This window comes from Lichenostomus cassidix, chromosome 19 (assembly GCF_008360975.1).
Source record: "Lichenostomus cassidix isolate B80296 chromosome 19, HeHo_3.0, whole genome shotgun sequence".
Classification (NCBI taxonomy): Eukaryota; Metazoa; Chordata; class Aves; order Passeriformes; family Meliphagidae; genus Lichenostomus; species Lichenostomus cassidix.
The window spans coordinates 10751225-10768641 of record NC_139499.1 but is presented as its reverse complement, the minus strand read 5'-3'; the positions used below and the strand labels follow the sequence as shown (position 1 = coordinate 10768641).

Below are 17417 nucleotides of genomic sequence, written 5' to 3'. Positions count from 1 at the left end.
CTGCTCTGATCAAGAAATTAAGTATTAATGTCTACACCTTGGAGGAGATAGAGGAAAGTAAGAGACACTCTTATACAAAATATTATCTGAGAGCCATTTAAAAATATACTTACATAAGCCTTGCAACACATTAGGTCCTGCCACTTTTGAAATCTTTAATGAGATTTCCTGTCATTTCAACTGTAAGGAATGGAAACCCTTGAAAACTGACCTTTCTACATTCCCACACAAGTTCCAAAATGAGAACTGCCTTTTCCCACCCAGTGCAATATTAACAGACCTACGAGAATGGATTAAAAGGCATTTTAATATATCCCTCGAGAAACATTCTCATGTACTTGGCACCTGATATTTCTGAAGTACAAATATGTCCTTATTTGAGATTAGTGAAACACAAAATACACAGGAATCATTATTAGTTCACTGCACACACTTCAAGTTCATATTCCCAAGAAGCAACTTTTTATCTTTAGGCAACTTAAACTACAAATTTCAAAGTAATCCACAGCATTCTAAGATTACTCTGAAATTCAGCAAGCTCAACTGTCCAAGAAAATATAGAAATGTATCTGCAAAGAAAGAATCCTGGCCCTTAGAGAACTGCCCTCTGTTTAGTAAAATAGCCCTTTTCCTTCCTACTGTGTTCAAGCAGAAAGTCAGAGACTTGAAGTGTTCAAAACTCATTTACCTGACAACATCAACGGCCCCCGCTCGGACTTTGGGGTCACTTCCCATAATAGAAACGCTTGCCGCAAAGGAACCATCGATGCTGAACACAACACATTCCATTCCTCGGGGAAGTACAGTCAGGTAACTTGCAGCACTGCTCTGGTCCCCCCTGGAGAATCAAAGCAATAAATTAATTTAAAAAGCAAAATGTCAGAATTTATTTTCTGTATGTTCTAGTTAAGGCTTGAAATTAGATTTGTCTGGTCCTACAGCTTTAAAAATCACTGTCAAATATGGCTTCTGATTTCATTCTTACATGGGGCAATTAAAACTTACACTTTTAAGAAACAGTTTTCCAAAGAGAAATTTGGAAGCTGACCTTAATAAGTAATCACATATGTACAAATAACTAAAAGAATTAGAAAAAAAATCTGCAAACCAGCCTGAAGTACTCAAAGTACTACTCAAGCTTTCTCCATAAGCTTAACAGTTGGTAATACGAGCATTAGCCGCCCTCTGACCTTGCAAATTACAATGGGAATGTGGGAATGCCAGTTGAGAAAAGTAACAAAAAACCCCACAAACAAACAAACAAACACACAAAAACCAACAAAACCCACCAGAAAACAATGCAGTCACACATGTCTCTTCTCGTGGAAAGACATGTGAAACACATTTCTTTATGATGTATTTTCCCCAAGGGAACTGGATGTTAAAAAGATGGATAAATGAAATCTAAAGCTCTTCCCATTTTACCACCTCATGATCCCTAAAACCTGTAATCTGAAGACCACATTTATGTCTGATGATGAAGCTTCTTGCAATATGTGCTCACACCCTAATGAGCAAAGACAGGATAATTTATTCTGTTCCTCTTTGAAACTTACTCCTGCACTCTAAAGCTTCACTTTTGAATAAGATTTTATTTGTGTATCAGTAACTCTGTTTTCTTGAATTGATTGCCTTTTCTATTAAACTGAGGTAAAACATTTTATCTTCCTCTATTAGCACTACCTAGGATTGTAAACTGACTTTGGACTTAACGGATGGGTAATGACACGTTCTGTTTCAACTAAATTCACCTCATTGATTTAATCTCCGTAACAGGGATTCAAAGGAAGTTTTTACTCAGTTTTGAAGTTCCTTCATGATCACAACAACCCATTACAGCTTTAGTTCCAGCTTCGAGCTATTACCTGACCACCATTTTGATGGGATACACACCAACTCTCAGTCTCTTCTGTTCAGGTATGTTGTAGGATATTCGCCCACTGCTGTTGGATATCTCTGTGTCAAAATACACCCACCTACCGGAAGACGGCTCAGTCATGATGAAGATATCCACCTGCAAAATCAATGAAACAGTAATCTAGTGCGACAGGTGACAAAAGGCCTGCCAAGCCCAGATAATATCAGTATCTCCAACCATGGCTGACAAGGAAATTTGAAGGAACTTCATGATTCAGTAAGAACTTCAGAAGAGAGTCCTCTTGATAAGCAAATGCTTCCTAACATACCATACGAGAGTTTACTGCCTTCATAATTTATTGTCTTCGTAATTTAAACCACTGAGCTTAGCACTGTAAGTGTCAAACATAGGTATAGGGGTCACAAATTTGGCAGGAACTCTAAACTAGAAAAAAGATAATTTTATCTTGCACGGCCATATTACCTTTCTCCACACTAAACCCACAAAATGGAAAATTTCATCTGGTTATTGAAATGAAATCTTTTTCAAATCATAACCTTGCCTACAACCAAAACACTTCAAATTATCAAAAGATTTCATCAATATGGTTTTCTTCAACTGAAATATTTTATAAAAAGTAACATACAGGTTATGAAATACTTTGCTGGACCTGAAACAGGCCAAGTGAAGCCTCCACGTTTAAGTTTTGCCCTCAGCTCAGCAGCATTGCTCTCTTAATTTGCACAGAAACTCTTACAATCTCAGTGAATATGAACACATGTGCTCACTTGATGCTTGGCTTTATTAGCTGTAAGCCTGGCTTCTGCAGGCAGCTTTAGGAATGACAGTTCCAATTGTGTCACATTACTACCAATTTCTAAAACTAACCTTTACTTGCCCATGTGCAATAGAAACAGCAGCCACTTAACCTCTAGAATGCCTATTCTTTTATCTAGTTGTTTTACCTGAATAGGATGACACACAATTTTCTTTTAGTGCTTCGTCAACTACTGTAAAATTCTTTTTCCTCCTTCCTTGGAAAGTTAATTGTCTCCAGTAGGCGGTACAGCTGGATGGCAGATTCAGAAATCACTGCACAGCACACTCACCGCTAACCACAGGAGATAGCCATAATCAGGTAAGACAGATGAGAGCTCAGAAAAAGGTCAGCTGTCAGGAAAGCCCACTTTACAGTGTATTTTTGCTGAAGTAGTCGGGGCTAATAGTGACATATTTCCCCTCACTGTAAGGTTTTCTCAGATGTTACACATGCATGCTACATACAACAACTGTTTCTAGTAAAACTAAGAAAATTGATTAATCAGACTTCACCTTTTCACCTGTTAAAGCCACCATGTCCAGAGGTCCATACATAAAGCGCCCAACTAGTACCTGAGGACCATCTTCTGCTGCAATGACATCATTAGCTCGGTGATTAGCAGTCACATTCTGAAATGAGAGCAGAAGATGGGCACGGTAGTGTTTGCTTTTGTCACGAGGCTACTGTCTCTATTATGTTACGAACAGTGACACAGAAACGCAATCCTGGATGGTTTGTCTGAGGTATGGTATGTCTGAGGTACATTGCGCTCCACCTTAGAGAATCAAGCAGAACTGCATTCCCATTTCCACTGGAGACTGATTTCCACTAATGGTGGGCTCCAGAATAGACTTCCTAGAGAGAGCACTCGAGATGACCAAATAAGAGACAACATTTAAGGGAAAGCCAATTATCTTTCAAGTGGTACCATAGATCCACATGATTATGTGCAGGGCAGACGCATTTAACTGACATTAGGAACCTAATTAGCATGTGAAGAATGGAGGAAATATTTTCGCTTGACATATGGATTTCTCTAGCATAGAAGAAACTTCTGTGCATAATGGAAACTTAGGGCCTGTCTGTTATTTGAAGAAAGAAATATACTTTCTCTCAACATGCAGTGATAAACCAAGAAGAAATTGCTCCAATTCCCTAACCATTAATCTGCCTGCCTTAAGATTACGTTAGCAGTTTTCAGCTCTTCGGTGATATTCATTTAAGTAAACTCTTGGAGAGATCAAACTCTCTTTAAATTTCTGCTAAACCCACGCTCCATGGCTGCCACACATATTCAGAGTTAAACTTACTCTCAATTTGACATGCGTCCTTTTGCGTAGCCATTTTTCTCGTGGATTGGATGGACTTAGTGTTTCTGGATCCAGGTTGTCATTTTCCTTGAAATTTACATTTTCATACCTCATCACCTGAAATTATATTAATATTTTAATTAATAGTGTGTGGTCTGGGGTGTCCTGGTACTTGGCAAAGTAAGAGAAATTACTACGCTGCTCCAGCTGAGTGACACTGAGGAGCCAAAAGCACAATGGCAGTAGAGAGAGGTAAAGCCGTATGATCACACTAATTGCACAGACAAAGAAACTGCTTTCACTCTGTTGGCCAGCACTCAATCTCAAATACTTTGAACTCAAATACTTTGAACGGCTTTTCCATTCACAACAGAACCTGCACATTCCTCCAGAGAAAATGGGGAAAACATTAGGACGGTATCAAGTGACAATCACATTGTCTGATTATGGCCTGCAAAGTCAGTAAAGCAGCTTAAAACCACAGAAGCATTTTTAATGTCCTTTATGTGGCGGACATCAGACTTGTGACTTCATCCCTATTGATTTTCTATACATCTACTCAGAGAGAACGGTTCTTATCCCTTTTGGATATTACTCACTACCGCAGTAGGTGACAGGCTCAGGATTTGGCTTGTGGCTAGTAACAGCCAAACACCATCAGAGTTTCCTCTGGATACTGAGGATATCCTGAGCTGGAAGGGACCTACAAGGACCCGCTGAAGTCCAACTCGTGAACATGCGGAACACTAATACGCATTTTTACCACCTAAATATCGCACATTTACCAAGAAACCTGCGCATCCAACTCAGGTTTCGAGACACAAGCCACAGAATTCAGAATCTGGGCGTGGGTTATGTCACGTTTCAACTGAAACCACAAGCCCCGTCTCATTGAAATCTGTGGGTTGCACCTGCGATTATGAATAGCTAGCAGTGAATTTACCTGTCTTAAAATGAAGGCCACAACGTCTGTTGACTCCCAGTAGCTGGCATGAAAGAGGTGCGGCAGGGCCACCGTCGGAAAGGCTGTCAGCACATCTGGACAATACAAGGCATAATCTATTCGTTTTGTTCCCCACCACTTTGCAGTAACTACAAAAAATGAAACAAAGCAGCGTAACATTTCTATACCAATAAATTCCTTGCTGCCTTTATTTTTAAGCTAGATAAACTGAATTAAGTCTGCTTTCTTCATCTTGACATTTTGAGTCTGTTAAAGGTACCTATCATTCGTGAATGTACTGTTTTTACTGACTGCATCATCACTTAACTGTCTGCGACTAAAGAGCTCATCTGGGTCCAAGTTTTGGGAAGCAGAAATCACCTCTGCACAATTCCCACTGCTTCCTGGCCCACGGAAAATGTACAGCGAAAGACCAGTACTTTTATGATCGTGTTATTCGGTAAGAATCGCAAATGCTTCCCGAACAGTGAAGCAAATATTGAGACAGATAGACATATACGTATCTCCTCACACACACACATAACTATAGTCCGTAACAGGACAACATAATTATTTATAGCACTTTAAATTTTGAATAACAAATATTATCTATACCGCTTCATGCCTGGAATGTGATCAGAAACCCCTGTTACTATGAAACTTGTGGCTATTTTTGAGTGGCACCTTAATATAAAACTGTGACTTCTTTTCTATTACTTTATCTAATTACAAACAGAAAAGGAAGACAAATTGTGTTACGTAAAATTGCAGAAACTTGAGCTGTTCTCATTCTCCCCAAATTTCAAGAAGATACTTTTTCTTTTCATAACAAAGTTTTTCACAGAAACAATGTGAAGGGAGAGGCTGTTGCCATATCCGACAGCACATGGCACCATGCTTCACTCACTGTTGGTGAGGCACGCTGATGACAAGCTTTCAGTTGACCCAGAGTTTTCACTGTTTGTGCTGTCCAAGCTCAACTTTCTTGTTTTCCCTTGCGGTTGATCAGATGTAGTTGGAGATCCAGGACTCTCCTGAGAGAAAGGTATGTTCAAAGAGCTGTTCTCAAGGAACAGACCACTGTGATTGTGGAGAGCATCGCCTGCAGGTTACAAAAATGAAAATACCGTTAAAAAAAAAAAGGGATGCGCGTTGTGGTTTTTAAACTAGTGCTTGTGTGTACATCTTGTTCATTTATACATTTATTTTTAAATACAGGGCTAATGAGCATTTTCCTGAATAACATCACATTTAATGCCCATGGATGAAACTTCCTCCTTCAGAGTAAGAATAGCGTGACACAGCATGACTATACGGAGAAAGCACACCCTACTGCCATGAAAGTGCAACGGCAGCTGGGTGCTTTTGGCCAGGATTTTCCAAAACAGGTAGCAATGCTGGGAGGTCGGGATGCTGGGATGAGTAGGGTTGAGTATGTCTGTGCAACTCAGTCCCAGATGACTTGTTTTTAGCATGTTAGCACATTCCTATTTCAAATTCTCTTGAGCTGTGTAAAGAGAGAACACGTAAGAGAACAACTGGAAATGAGAGCTATGAAAACAGGCACTGTACCTAACTGGTGAGATCTTCCATCCCCTAGTGGGTATCTCTGGTACCGTGGGACACTGAATGGAGGAAGGAGATGGAATCTTTTCTCCAACAATGGTTCGAGTCTGCAGGCAGAGGGGTCAGCAGAGTGAAAGAAACTGTACACTTGGCTGCAGGCTGGTCGGACCTGGCATACTTGGATGAGAATGAGACAGACAAAGATAGCTCAGTTTTCAACTCCTTTACAGTTTTCAGGGAGTCTGTACAGAAACATAATTAATATGGGCTTCTGTAAACCCTAGATTAGCACATATCTGGCCAAAAGAAATTTAACTGAATTTCTTCCTATTTCATCTGTAAAGAACACTTCACTGCACATAAATTTACAGAGATATCACAATCTCAGATGCATGCACGTAGGAGATGTGAAGAGCAGCCAGAAAAATAGACAGGAGCAAGGAAGGAAAAAGAAGTTAAAAATCTTGTAAATATATTGTTGAGCATTACAGCCGTGATGCTCAGCACTTCAAATATTTACCAGCAAAACAGTCTGACGGACCTGTGACATCCAGAGGACTTAAACCTAGGCGACAGCAGAAGCAGGTAGGTGACAGTACTGCAGTTTCTTAAGTCACCTTATGGATGCTCACGTGTAGAAATGAGGTTGGTCATACCATAACAGCAAAGCAATGTTTATGAGTTTTGCTAAAGGTGTGCAGCTCCCGAGGGTTTGGGGCTGCAAGCGAGAATGCAAATCTTAAATAATTTACTCAGTTAGTAGACATTCTTTTGACTAAATACACAGCACTGAAGCATAACCTACAATCAGATAGGCGATCACGTGAGACTGCTCAAGTGTGTGAGATGATCACATAAGATGTCAGTGTCATCTCTTTTCACCACACCAGTACTCATTAATACTGAATCAAACCAATTCATTACAGGCCCATTAAACTTAGTATAGTTTGTATAATACTGCATTACATCTTGTAACAGTCAGCTTATTAACTACAAAAGTAAAGGAACGACTAGAGTATTTATAAAACATATTTGAGAATATTACATCCCTATGAACTCCACGCAAGCAAGACATGTTTTCAAACCTGCCATGCTAGACAATAAACTCTAGATGTTCTTTTGACAGAATTACAATTTCCTTGTGGTGATTAAAAAAACCTGGTAACATGTATTTTTTTCCTTAGAAGATGTGTTTGGTACACCTTTGCTCCCATGGACCAGCCAAAAATACGCTTAAGTGAAAACCATAAAGAAAGGTGTTAGCATTTTAATTTAGAATGTCACTGAATATTAGATCCAAATGGAGTCTACCTTAAGTGACATCTCTCACTGGAGACGGAATCCACCATCATGGAATGGGAAAAAAAATTTCAAACCTACACTACTTAGTTTCTTTCTCATTTTCAAGAGCAACAGTCAAGGCATTTGTACATAAGCAAAACTACGAGCAAAAGTTCAGAAAGTGAACAATATGGGTGTATTTGGGTGCCCAAAATGAAGCTTTGGGGGTCTGGATGTAATTTTCTTCCCTTACATTTTAAAAGCTGATTCTAACAAAACAAATAAATAAAACCATCTGAATTTACTTGTCATTTTCAGGTAGCTTTCTACCTTTCCTTTTGGTAAACAGGGCACCTGACTCTTCTCAAATAACTTCCTGCATGACAGGTTTCCATTTACATGTTTTCCTCTCAACTATGTCATAATTATCACTTTAAAATATGATTCTTCTGTCATATGCACCTCTAAAGACTAATTATACTTCACGCAGACTCTGCTCACCTCAGAATGTGTTCAAAATGCCCATCAGTTGAGCTGCTCTCAAAGCATACTTCCTTGCAGAATACCAGAGGAAGGATGGAAGTGAGAGCTAATTCGAAGAAAATAGTTTAAAATACTAGTAATTAACATGACATTTTCCCGCAGTGTCTGGAGAGTAGCAGAGCAGAGACTGGAGAAAGGACTACTGGCTAGGAAAAAACCCCCTCAGAGTTCTGAATTGTCTCTTCTCATTATTGCAACAGATTTTCTCCCTCACCAGAAAAAGGCATGCACCATTTCCTATAAAGATGCTGTGCTGTCCAAAGCACATACCATGCAAAGAGACAAAGCATGTACTGAGTATCGAAAAGTAAAGTAAGTGTTTAACTGAAAAACTTTAAAAATCCAGATGCTTTAGAAATAAAACTAAAAAGTCCTCTCTGTCCTCTCAGATCGCTAGGCTCTGTTACCAGAGAGGATGAATGGTGCACAAGCAACACACCCAAGGGCCAAATCCACCTGTGAGGCCAGACATGAACAAGAGGTAATGCTGAACTAAGCACAGATGTTATTTTTGGTATTGTTTTCAAGGATTGATCCTTGGTGAAGTGTGAGCTTCATGTTGTATGACAAGGAATATGTAATTAACAGCAGAATGTAAGTCATGCTTCTTTAAGTGAGCAGTGACATCCCTAGAAAAATCCTCATCAGCTCAGTACCTTCTTTAACTAGGCTCCTTTTTTTACCTCCTTTTTGTGTGAGCCTCTTTGTTGACAAAGGTCATTATGCATCCTGTATTTTAACCCCAAGAAGAGCTTACCATCCAGGCCAGGCAGAACAGTGCTCCTCATGGCCAGCACCAAACCAAGAGGCGATCCGAAAAGGAAGAAATCAGACACCTCAAATTCAAATCGGCCCAGATTTACTTCTGAGAGACTGGAATCCACAGGAGGAAGGTCTGCACCATCTTTCAACACACTTGAGTGGATGCTGAACAAAGAAAATACAGCGTTAAAAATAACAAAGAGGACTTTAATAGAAATTAATAATAAATAGTATTGCCCCTTTACAGTTTTCAAGGAGTCTGTAGAGAAATCACAGTTAACAACATCTTCTGTAAACTCCAGATTAGCACACATCTGGCCAGAAGAAATTTAACTACATTGTTTCCAATTTCATACATAAAGAACACTTCACTGCATGTGAGTTTACAGAGTTATCACAATCTCAGATGCAGGCACATACAAGATGCGATTATTAAAAAATAATTTAAAATAATAATTTTTTTACTTTTATAGTAATAAAAATAAATTATAAAATATATAAAAATATACACCAGTTACCTAGAGAGGAAAGCATGATGCTGGGTTATAGTATCGCAGTCATAAGTGGATGAGTCACTCTGTTTCCGAGGCAGCGGCTGCCTTTGCTTCTCATCCTCCGTGATTCCCGAGATGTTAATGTTGCTTTTGCTCAGGTGTTTGCCATCTCCCAGACTGGAGTCCTCTGCTAAGAGTGGATTATCCTTCAGAAAATGAATAGAGCAAAAGGAAGATTTAGACAGATACCAAAATATGAAAGCGCTTCTATGAAATGCCTGCATTTATAAGTATTTATATTCACTTTATCCAACAAAGGGTGGAAGAGATTAGAAATTTCTCTTTGCAGTGGAAGAAAAGACATGAAGCATAAATTTCCCTTCAAGATAAATAGAGTGCAAGGCTTACAGATGAGGAGTGGGGCATGACAGATTAAGAGACTTGCCGAAGACATACAGACAGACCATGGAAAACATGCCAATTGAATCTGTTTCTCTGAAGCCACAGAAAGAACAAGTTCATAGGACATATGAGCTACGAGGTGAGCCTTCCAACACAGTTCTACCTATAGTCTTCAACAGCCAAGAGGAAATCCTGGCTTCTGTGGCAAGTGAATAATCTTATTCCCAAAAGCTCTATTATTAATGGTAATTCTTCCTGAAAAACTTTAGAGGATGTCTCTTTGCTCAAAAGTACACCTCTCTTTGCACCTTGCACAGGGTCAGCTCTAACTCATCACACCTGCTCCATATCTGCTTGAGCCTGAGGTACATAAGGTCGGTTGAACTTCAATTTTCTTTTTTAGGTGTGCTGCACACAATAATGAAGTTTACTTTAAAAACCTGTGCTTTTACTGTCATAAAATCTTTCCTGGATCACAGGTAGAATTAATCCTCTCTTCTCCGCAAATGCCGCACGTGTAAAGATGCTCAGTGGTCCATTCACAGATCCTCGGGTGACATGCATTTCTTATGAAGAAAAAGGCATTCTTTCACTAGTCACTAAAACTTATTCATAATATGTCTTAATGCTAGACTACCCCCAGGCAGTAGCATAAGGAATTTCAGACCCCGGGTGAACAAATTTAAAAAAAAAAAAAAAAAAAAAAGACAAAAATGGCAGGCTACCAGAGATCACTGAGCGAGGACATATTTGCACCTACAGTTAGGGATACAATATAGGGCACTTGATAACCCTACTTTAACAGATAAAGCCTTCACTACTGACTTCTGTATATCATAAAACTGAAGCTGACAACTTAATTTTTAAAAGCAAGTTTTTGATGTGTGGGCAGAATCCCATTTTATCATGGTAATTTACCAAATCCTTACATTTTCTCTGGCTTATATGGAGTTGATTTACTCCAGCAAATGAATCTACAGGGTTTCAGCTGTATTTTTTTCTCTTCACCTGGATGCTGCTGATGCTTCCTCTCCTGCTACTGTTCCGACTCTCGTAAGCTGTATTAGAATTATAGCAGATGGCATCAAAGCCCAAAATTCCTCCAATGCAGTCACCTATGAGACACACCTGAAAAAGAGATTTTTTTTGGGAGATGTAGCAAGCGTTTTTAAGAGACAAAAAAAGCATCACAGCACTGCAGATGAGTTTCTGTCTTACTTCATACCCTTTTCCTGGTTTTTACACTTTGGTTTATATTGCAGCTACTTTCTTCTACTCCCAAAAATATGCCCTGTGCCAAGAATATCTGTCCCAGGGACTATTTTGATGAGTGGGAGTTCTGCCAAATGGATTAGAACTCTTCCAGCTGCTTGCAGCCAGATTCCAGCTCCAAAAGTGCAGATCACGGGATGACTGGTGTCACAAAGATTTCAAGCCATTAAACATTTCCTTCAGAGTCATATAGGGGAGAGAACCTCAACAGATTGGAACTCCCCTGTCAGGACATGGGAACAGAACTTTAAAATGAGATATTAAGCAGAGAAATTCACTCTAGCTTCACATTTAATATAAACATAGAAGCTACCTTCAGAGAATGGGTCTGGCCATTAAAAATACATACTACTAAAACTGAGAATTCAGGAGTAATTTTCTGGTATTCTAGAATCTCCCCCACAAGCCAATTCCACTGAACACCTCCCCATCCCACACGAGATGGCTCTTTCTCCCTGCTCTCCTGTCCATGTCTGAGCATGAATAATAGTTTGATAACATGCTACAGCAAGCTTTTCCCTCCAATTCTCAAACTGAAACAAGTGTCCAAAAGAACTCATTAACACAGATGATCATTTGTCCCAGGCTGGCATGCTTGTTCGCTACATACTCAACTTACTGTACCGTAGCAAAGCAAGAGCTTAGGAGTCAAAATGCTTGTGGGAGAATGTATATGATCTTCTACCAGCTGAGTAAGTCCACATGAGATAGCGCACAGGATTCCAGAAGTGACTTTCTTGTACTGGATACTGAGAAGGCATTTTAGGTAGGTGATCCCATGCTAACATTCACCCATATTTTTAGTGTTGTCCCACACTCATAATTAAAAACCCTCAACACAACAGCTTCAACCTTGCTCTGAAGGGATTTTACTGTGATGTAAGAGAAAATAGTCCTACCTGTCCATTAAAACCAGCCCCATCAGTAGATTTGAGAAACTCATTGTAAACTTGATTGGCTCTACTGATCACCATGGCAACTGCATCCTGGTACTGAGGAGATGAAACAGCCAGCAAAGGCAAGGCAGCCAGTGGGATGTGGTCTTCACTGCTGCTGAGACAGCTCTCATCATAGCTGTAGGGATTTAGGCTAGAACAGGATATGCTAACATAAGGAAAACTGCAAGAGGCAGCACACAGCTTTAGAGAATGAGCAGTTACTAACAAAAATGGGTTGGGCTGTTGCAGTTCACAATGAGTAAACACAGAAAGCATGATTTTCTCACAGAACTCAACTGCTTAAAAAAAGCCTGTTGACCAATGGCCCAAATGGGCAAAGATGACCTTCCAAACACTCTTCAATGTTTCACCTCCTCTTCTATCAGTCCTCTCGCTTTACAGTGCAGCACCTTGGACATACACACATTTTTTTCCTGGTTGTTTCCATGTTGCAAATTATGCAAATGATGTTGTTTCTATGGTGCAAACAGTAAGGAAAAACTTCCACCAGTCTAGTCTGCACCCTGCCACCTCTTCCTTCGATACACCTGTCACAGCTTGAAGTCCAGCTAGTATTTCAGAACTTGAATGTATTTTCCATCTCTTCTCTCTAACTCTGTCATCTGGACAGGAGGCATCGCCATTCCTCCATCTTATGGCCTGAAACATGGGTTTAGACCTCCTCAACTCTTCTGCAGGGCTTTCTGCTCTACATGAGCTTCAAATGTAACCCTGGGCACTATACCGCAACAAAAAAAGGCTATAAAAGCAGCCATCACTTAGAGAAGCCCCAGACAAAACCAAGAGAAGTTTCTCTTTGCTTAGAAAAACAGAAATCAAGAAAATCTGATTCTCTCCTCCCCTCGCCAGAGTTCAACAGTTAATCCTAGTTTGCACTTGTAGAAAAGTTGGAGCAGCCCCAAGAGCATGTGTTTCTTTCTCCTTTCTTTATAGTGCCATTTACAATATTTATGTCATGAAAAGCAATGCTATCTGAAAACATTCTCTCATTCAATCAGTGAATTTCAAGACTGAAAAAGAAGCTGAGGAAGAGCAGCTACTGAAGGGGATACATCCAATGAAAAATGTTTTTTAAAACAAATTCGTCCTCTTAGAAAAGTAGGAATGATTGTTGCAAGTCTTGCAGTCAGCAAAAGATTAAGAAGGATTTGCAAAATTTCGTTATGAAATATATGGGTCACAGAAAGCCACTCAAAACCACAACACAAAACCGAACACCGTGAAATGCAAATCAACTTACCTGGAAACAAGAGAGAAAGCTGCTGAACAGATTGCTGGGCAGGGAACAAGTCTCATTAAGATGTGGCCCAAAGAGGCAGGGAAATGAGCTCGGGTCACTTTCTCAAACACAGAACTGAAGGTGTTGATGTCTGCCAGCTTGCTGCTGTGGTCTCCACCTCCAGTGTCTAAAATGTTCCCCCCATGTAGGATCAAAATTAATACGTGAGTTTTGCAGTTCTGGTGTTTAACTCCTTCCTGCGAGGAACACAGGAAATAAGAAAGAAGGAGGCATTTTTATGGACTTCGTTGGTTTACTTGGTGTCAACATCAGCAGCGATTTATTTTTTTCTCCCACCCCCACCGTGGGTGGTATTTGCTTTCACTGGAGCGGGTGGGGGGTGTGTGTTCATGTCCTGTATTCCATTTAATTGAAGTCTGTATGAATCATACAGAGCCCACTAAGCTCTGACACAAACCCTGTGCAGCACAGATATAGGTTTCAGATCAACAAAGATTAAGACAGCTTTGTATATCAAAAGGTACTTTAAATACTCTGAGACTGGAGAAGAATTCCAGCCTCTACAGGGAGCATAAGCAATCGTCTGTCTAGGTATCCTAATGATTGTTTCATTTACTGGCAAGGTTCTCGTTCAAATCATCACAAGCCCAAAAAAATCAAATTCCTCTGCCAATGAAAACATTCAGCAAAAGCAGATGATACACTAATCTCAGACTTTTGAGACTGGTAGCTTCTTATTAAAATGAAACATGGGGGTAATTTACCCAGGCACTTACTGAAAAAGTAAAAAGATGCATCACTGCTGATATCCATCAAACTCACAAACAAATTAATGAATATGTGAATAGGCGCATACACAGATAATAATCAGCATGTTTTGTAGAATAAACAAGATATTTCCTACTTAAAACCAGAAAAGCACTTTGAATGTCTCACAATTCCACCTTTTTTCCACTCAAAGAACTCAGTAATACATTCATAGATTAGATTTTCCTGTTGTTAAATCTTGACCGCTATTTTCTTCTTCGCTTTGGATGACACAATTCCTGAAGATTTCTAGTTCCTGACCAAATACAAACCACAGCAAAACCAGCGGTAATATTTTTTGTCTAAGGATCAATTACTGCTAGATTGGGTGATTTCCTGGGAATCAGGCAACGTTCCAGACAGTTTATTCTTACGTTCTGGAAGGAAGGGAAATGGGTAACTTTAGCACTTGTATAATGGCAACAGAGACATGGCTAAAAATGAGACAATTGTACTGGAATTATTCCACTATCTGTGCTCAGCCCATGAATTTTAATATCTAGTAGAAGTATTCATTGTGGAGACATTTTGCTGACCTGACTTGTATCTGCTTAAATACAAGAGAATCTTATGAGCAGTTTTCAGGTTCCACTTTTCTACATGCACTGATTTACAATCTCCTTCTCCGTAAAGTTTCATTCCTCTTTGCAGAAGAGAAATTTAATTCCCTTTAAAAGCTAAACATAGTTCCTTCCGTGGGCAATATCTGCCTGTAAATAAGCAGCACTGCTGATGGTGGAACTGAAAGCTTCAAAAAGGGAAAATTAAAGTGGGCCAATATTGCCAAAGTCACTGTTATGAGAAGTCTCTCAGCTGGATTTAACCAGTACCTTTCACAAGAAGACTCTAAAGGGAATAAAATTAATTTGCCTCTTGGCAGTAGCTTAGCCATGACTTAGACAAGGTGCTCAAGGACTAATCGACTGGACATCTGAAGTCAATTGATGACTGTCATCATTTTCAGGGAGCTGTAGGACTGGAATTCTTCAAAAACGGTAAAGCAGACATTTCCATGACCTGTCCTACATGTGGACACAGGACCAGAATCCCTTTGCTGGAAGGACCACAATGTGTTGAGATTCTCTCCCGCTTCTAAAATAAAGCAACTCTGCTATTATGAATTTCATGACTGCAGCTTAATGTGCTTCACAAAACCTGCATTTCTGCTCAAGTTCTAAGCAGACGTAACAATTTCTCTTTGGAGAACTGAGTCCTATTTCCACCTAAGTATGCAACATCTAGAAAGCTTGTGATGATTTTCAATGATTGCATGTGCACCTACTGAACAAGGGAAAAACACACTAAGTCATCAAATGAGTTTACAATTACATAATACAATATGAGATATTTTCACATGTCTACACCTTGAAAATCAGCACAGCTTGTTTTAGGAAACAATCTCACCTCATTATCCTCATGTATTTCAATACTGCCTTGTGCAGGGAACCTTTGTTTTCTTAAAGAGGCTCTATATAGTTCACCTGAAAGGAAAAAAGACATATTGGTTATATAAATGTTTGCCTGTCACATCTTTTACAGACATCTATGGAGATAAGGCACATTTCTAATTTCAAGAGAGAAAGTTCTGCTCACTGGAAACCCTGCAGACAAACAGAACAATACACAATGTTTCTTGCAGTCCTACATATTAAAGGCTATTCTAGTCTTAATAGGAACATTTGGAACAGGATTCAGGTCCTTATACAGAGGCATGTAGTACCAGTACAGCTGCTGTTGATCATCTGTGCCTTTCTGAAGCAGAAGCAGAAGAGGTCACCTGAGATTCTGCATCCCTCTGCTCATCCCATAACAGTATCTTAGATACTTTGGGATGTCTTAAAAAGAACCTAGACATCTGTATATAGGCAAGTGAATTAAGCCTTTCAAGCTCTCCAAAAACCTTCAGGATGCAATTCTCCCACAAACCTCTGTGACTACCTGGGGAGCTCCCTGAAATAACTACAGCGCTCCATTATCACGATGCAAAATAGGACTAGCAGACCACAGAGCAAAAGACAAATTCTCTTCAAAGAACACTGTAGGCTGAAAAACAGGAAGTGACATTGCAGGTAAACACACTGCTTTGTTGAAGTTGTAAAGGGTCCGGAGGGGTCCGGCCGCCTGGCCCCAACGAGCTTCCGGGGCTTCGGGAGACCTCGGGGGCCTCACCTGGCCCAAGCTCTCAGCCCTCCCGGCTGTTCAGCTCTGTCCAGAGGCGGCTGCGGTCAGCCTCAGTGTTCCCAGGGTCGCTCCTTGGAGCTGCAGGGACCACGCGGCGGAGGCGGGTGCCTCCCGGGCAGGAACGCCGTGGAGTCGCTGGTCGCTTCCCGTGATAAAGAGAGTGCTACGAGTTGAGAGTCAGCAGTGTGCAGTTTATTCAGGAGAAGCGGCGCGGGGGAGGCACACTGGGGGCTCTCGGGTGGGGCGGTCCACGCAGCTGCCGGGCGCAGAACCCGGCGGGGCTGGGGTCGCGGCCACACCACGCCGAGAGAACAAAGGGAAGGGGTTTTTAGGGGGAAATACGGGGTTTCCCGGGGAGGAACAGCAGGGGCGGAGCCAACGGGGCTCCGGGACAACATGAGGGACAAGCGGGGGAGCAAATGAAATATAAGTAGGGAGGGGATTACAAGCAACTCATGGGGGAAGCCCGGCAGCAGAACATTCTAGTGAGGGCAAGCAGCGGGGGCGGTGATAGGGGCGGGGAAGCAAACCTTAAACCAATAAGCTTAGGAAAACTTTCCAGGGGAGGGAGAGAGCGGTTTACGGCCCGGCCTCCTCCGAGTCCCAGGCGATGGCATCCTCGGCAGCGTCCCCGTGGATTACGCCGACCGCCGGCCTCGGGGACTCGGGATCTGCAGCATCGGGCCGCCGCACCCCCACACTTTGTCAATAACTTTTCACAACAGAATCACGTATCCAACATCCTCAATTATGACCACAACAACAAAAGTTTCTGCACCAACTTCGGAGTGTGACCAAAACACACTCAAACACCTCCTTGCCTGCTCTTAAAGCAGTCTGGCTGGGCAGCAGCCTGATGTTAGTGGTGGAACATTCCTGATGTCCACTTTAGACCATGAAATTGTCCACTGTCTTTCCCTGGGAAAGAACGCTTAAAAAGCTTTTCTTTGCTCTTCTTTGACGAGAGCATCATCAAATA

General features: G+C 40.8%; 1 protein-coding gene across 5 annotated transcripts in view; it reads right to left on the bottom strand.

Annotated features, from left to right (window-relative positions):
• PITPNM3 (PITPNM family member 3) overlaps nt 1–17417 on the bottom strand; it is a 38226-nt gene that overhangs the window by 5389 nt on the left and 15420 nt on the right. For 4 of the 5 annotated variants that reach the window (XM_085078655.1, XM_085078658.1, XM_085078657.1 and 1 more), the window contains 13 exons: nt 15662–15738; nt 13451–13686; nt 12151–12340; nt 10988–11107; nt 9602–9783; nt 9079–9248; nt 6504–6674; nt 5839–6033; nt 4932–5080; nt 3989–4105; nt 3191–3307; nt 1866–2014; nt 689–838 (listed from right to left, as the gene is read on the bottom strand). In XM_085078655.1, coding sequence (XP_084934781.1) covers nt 689–838; nt 1866–2014; nt 3191–3307; nt 3989–4105; nt 4932–5080; nt 5839–6033; nt 6504–6674; nt 9079–9248; nt 9602–9783; nt 10988–11107; nt 12151–12340; nt 13451–13686; nt 15662–15738 — 2023 coding nt within the window. The remainder of the gene's footprint in view (nt 1–688; nt 839–1865; nt 2015–3190; nt 3308–3988; nt 4106–4931; nt 5081–5838; nt 6034–6503; nt 6675–9078; nt 9249–9601; nt 9784–10987; nt 11108–12150; nt 12341–13450; nt 13687–15661; nt 15739–17417) is intronic. The other variant, XM_085078656.1, reaches the window with a different exon arrangement.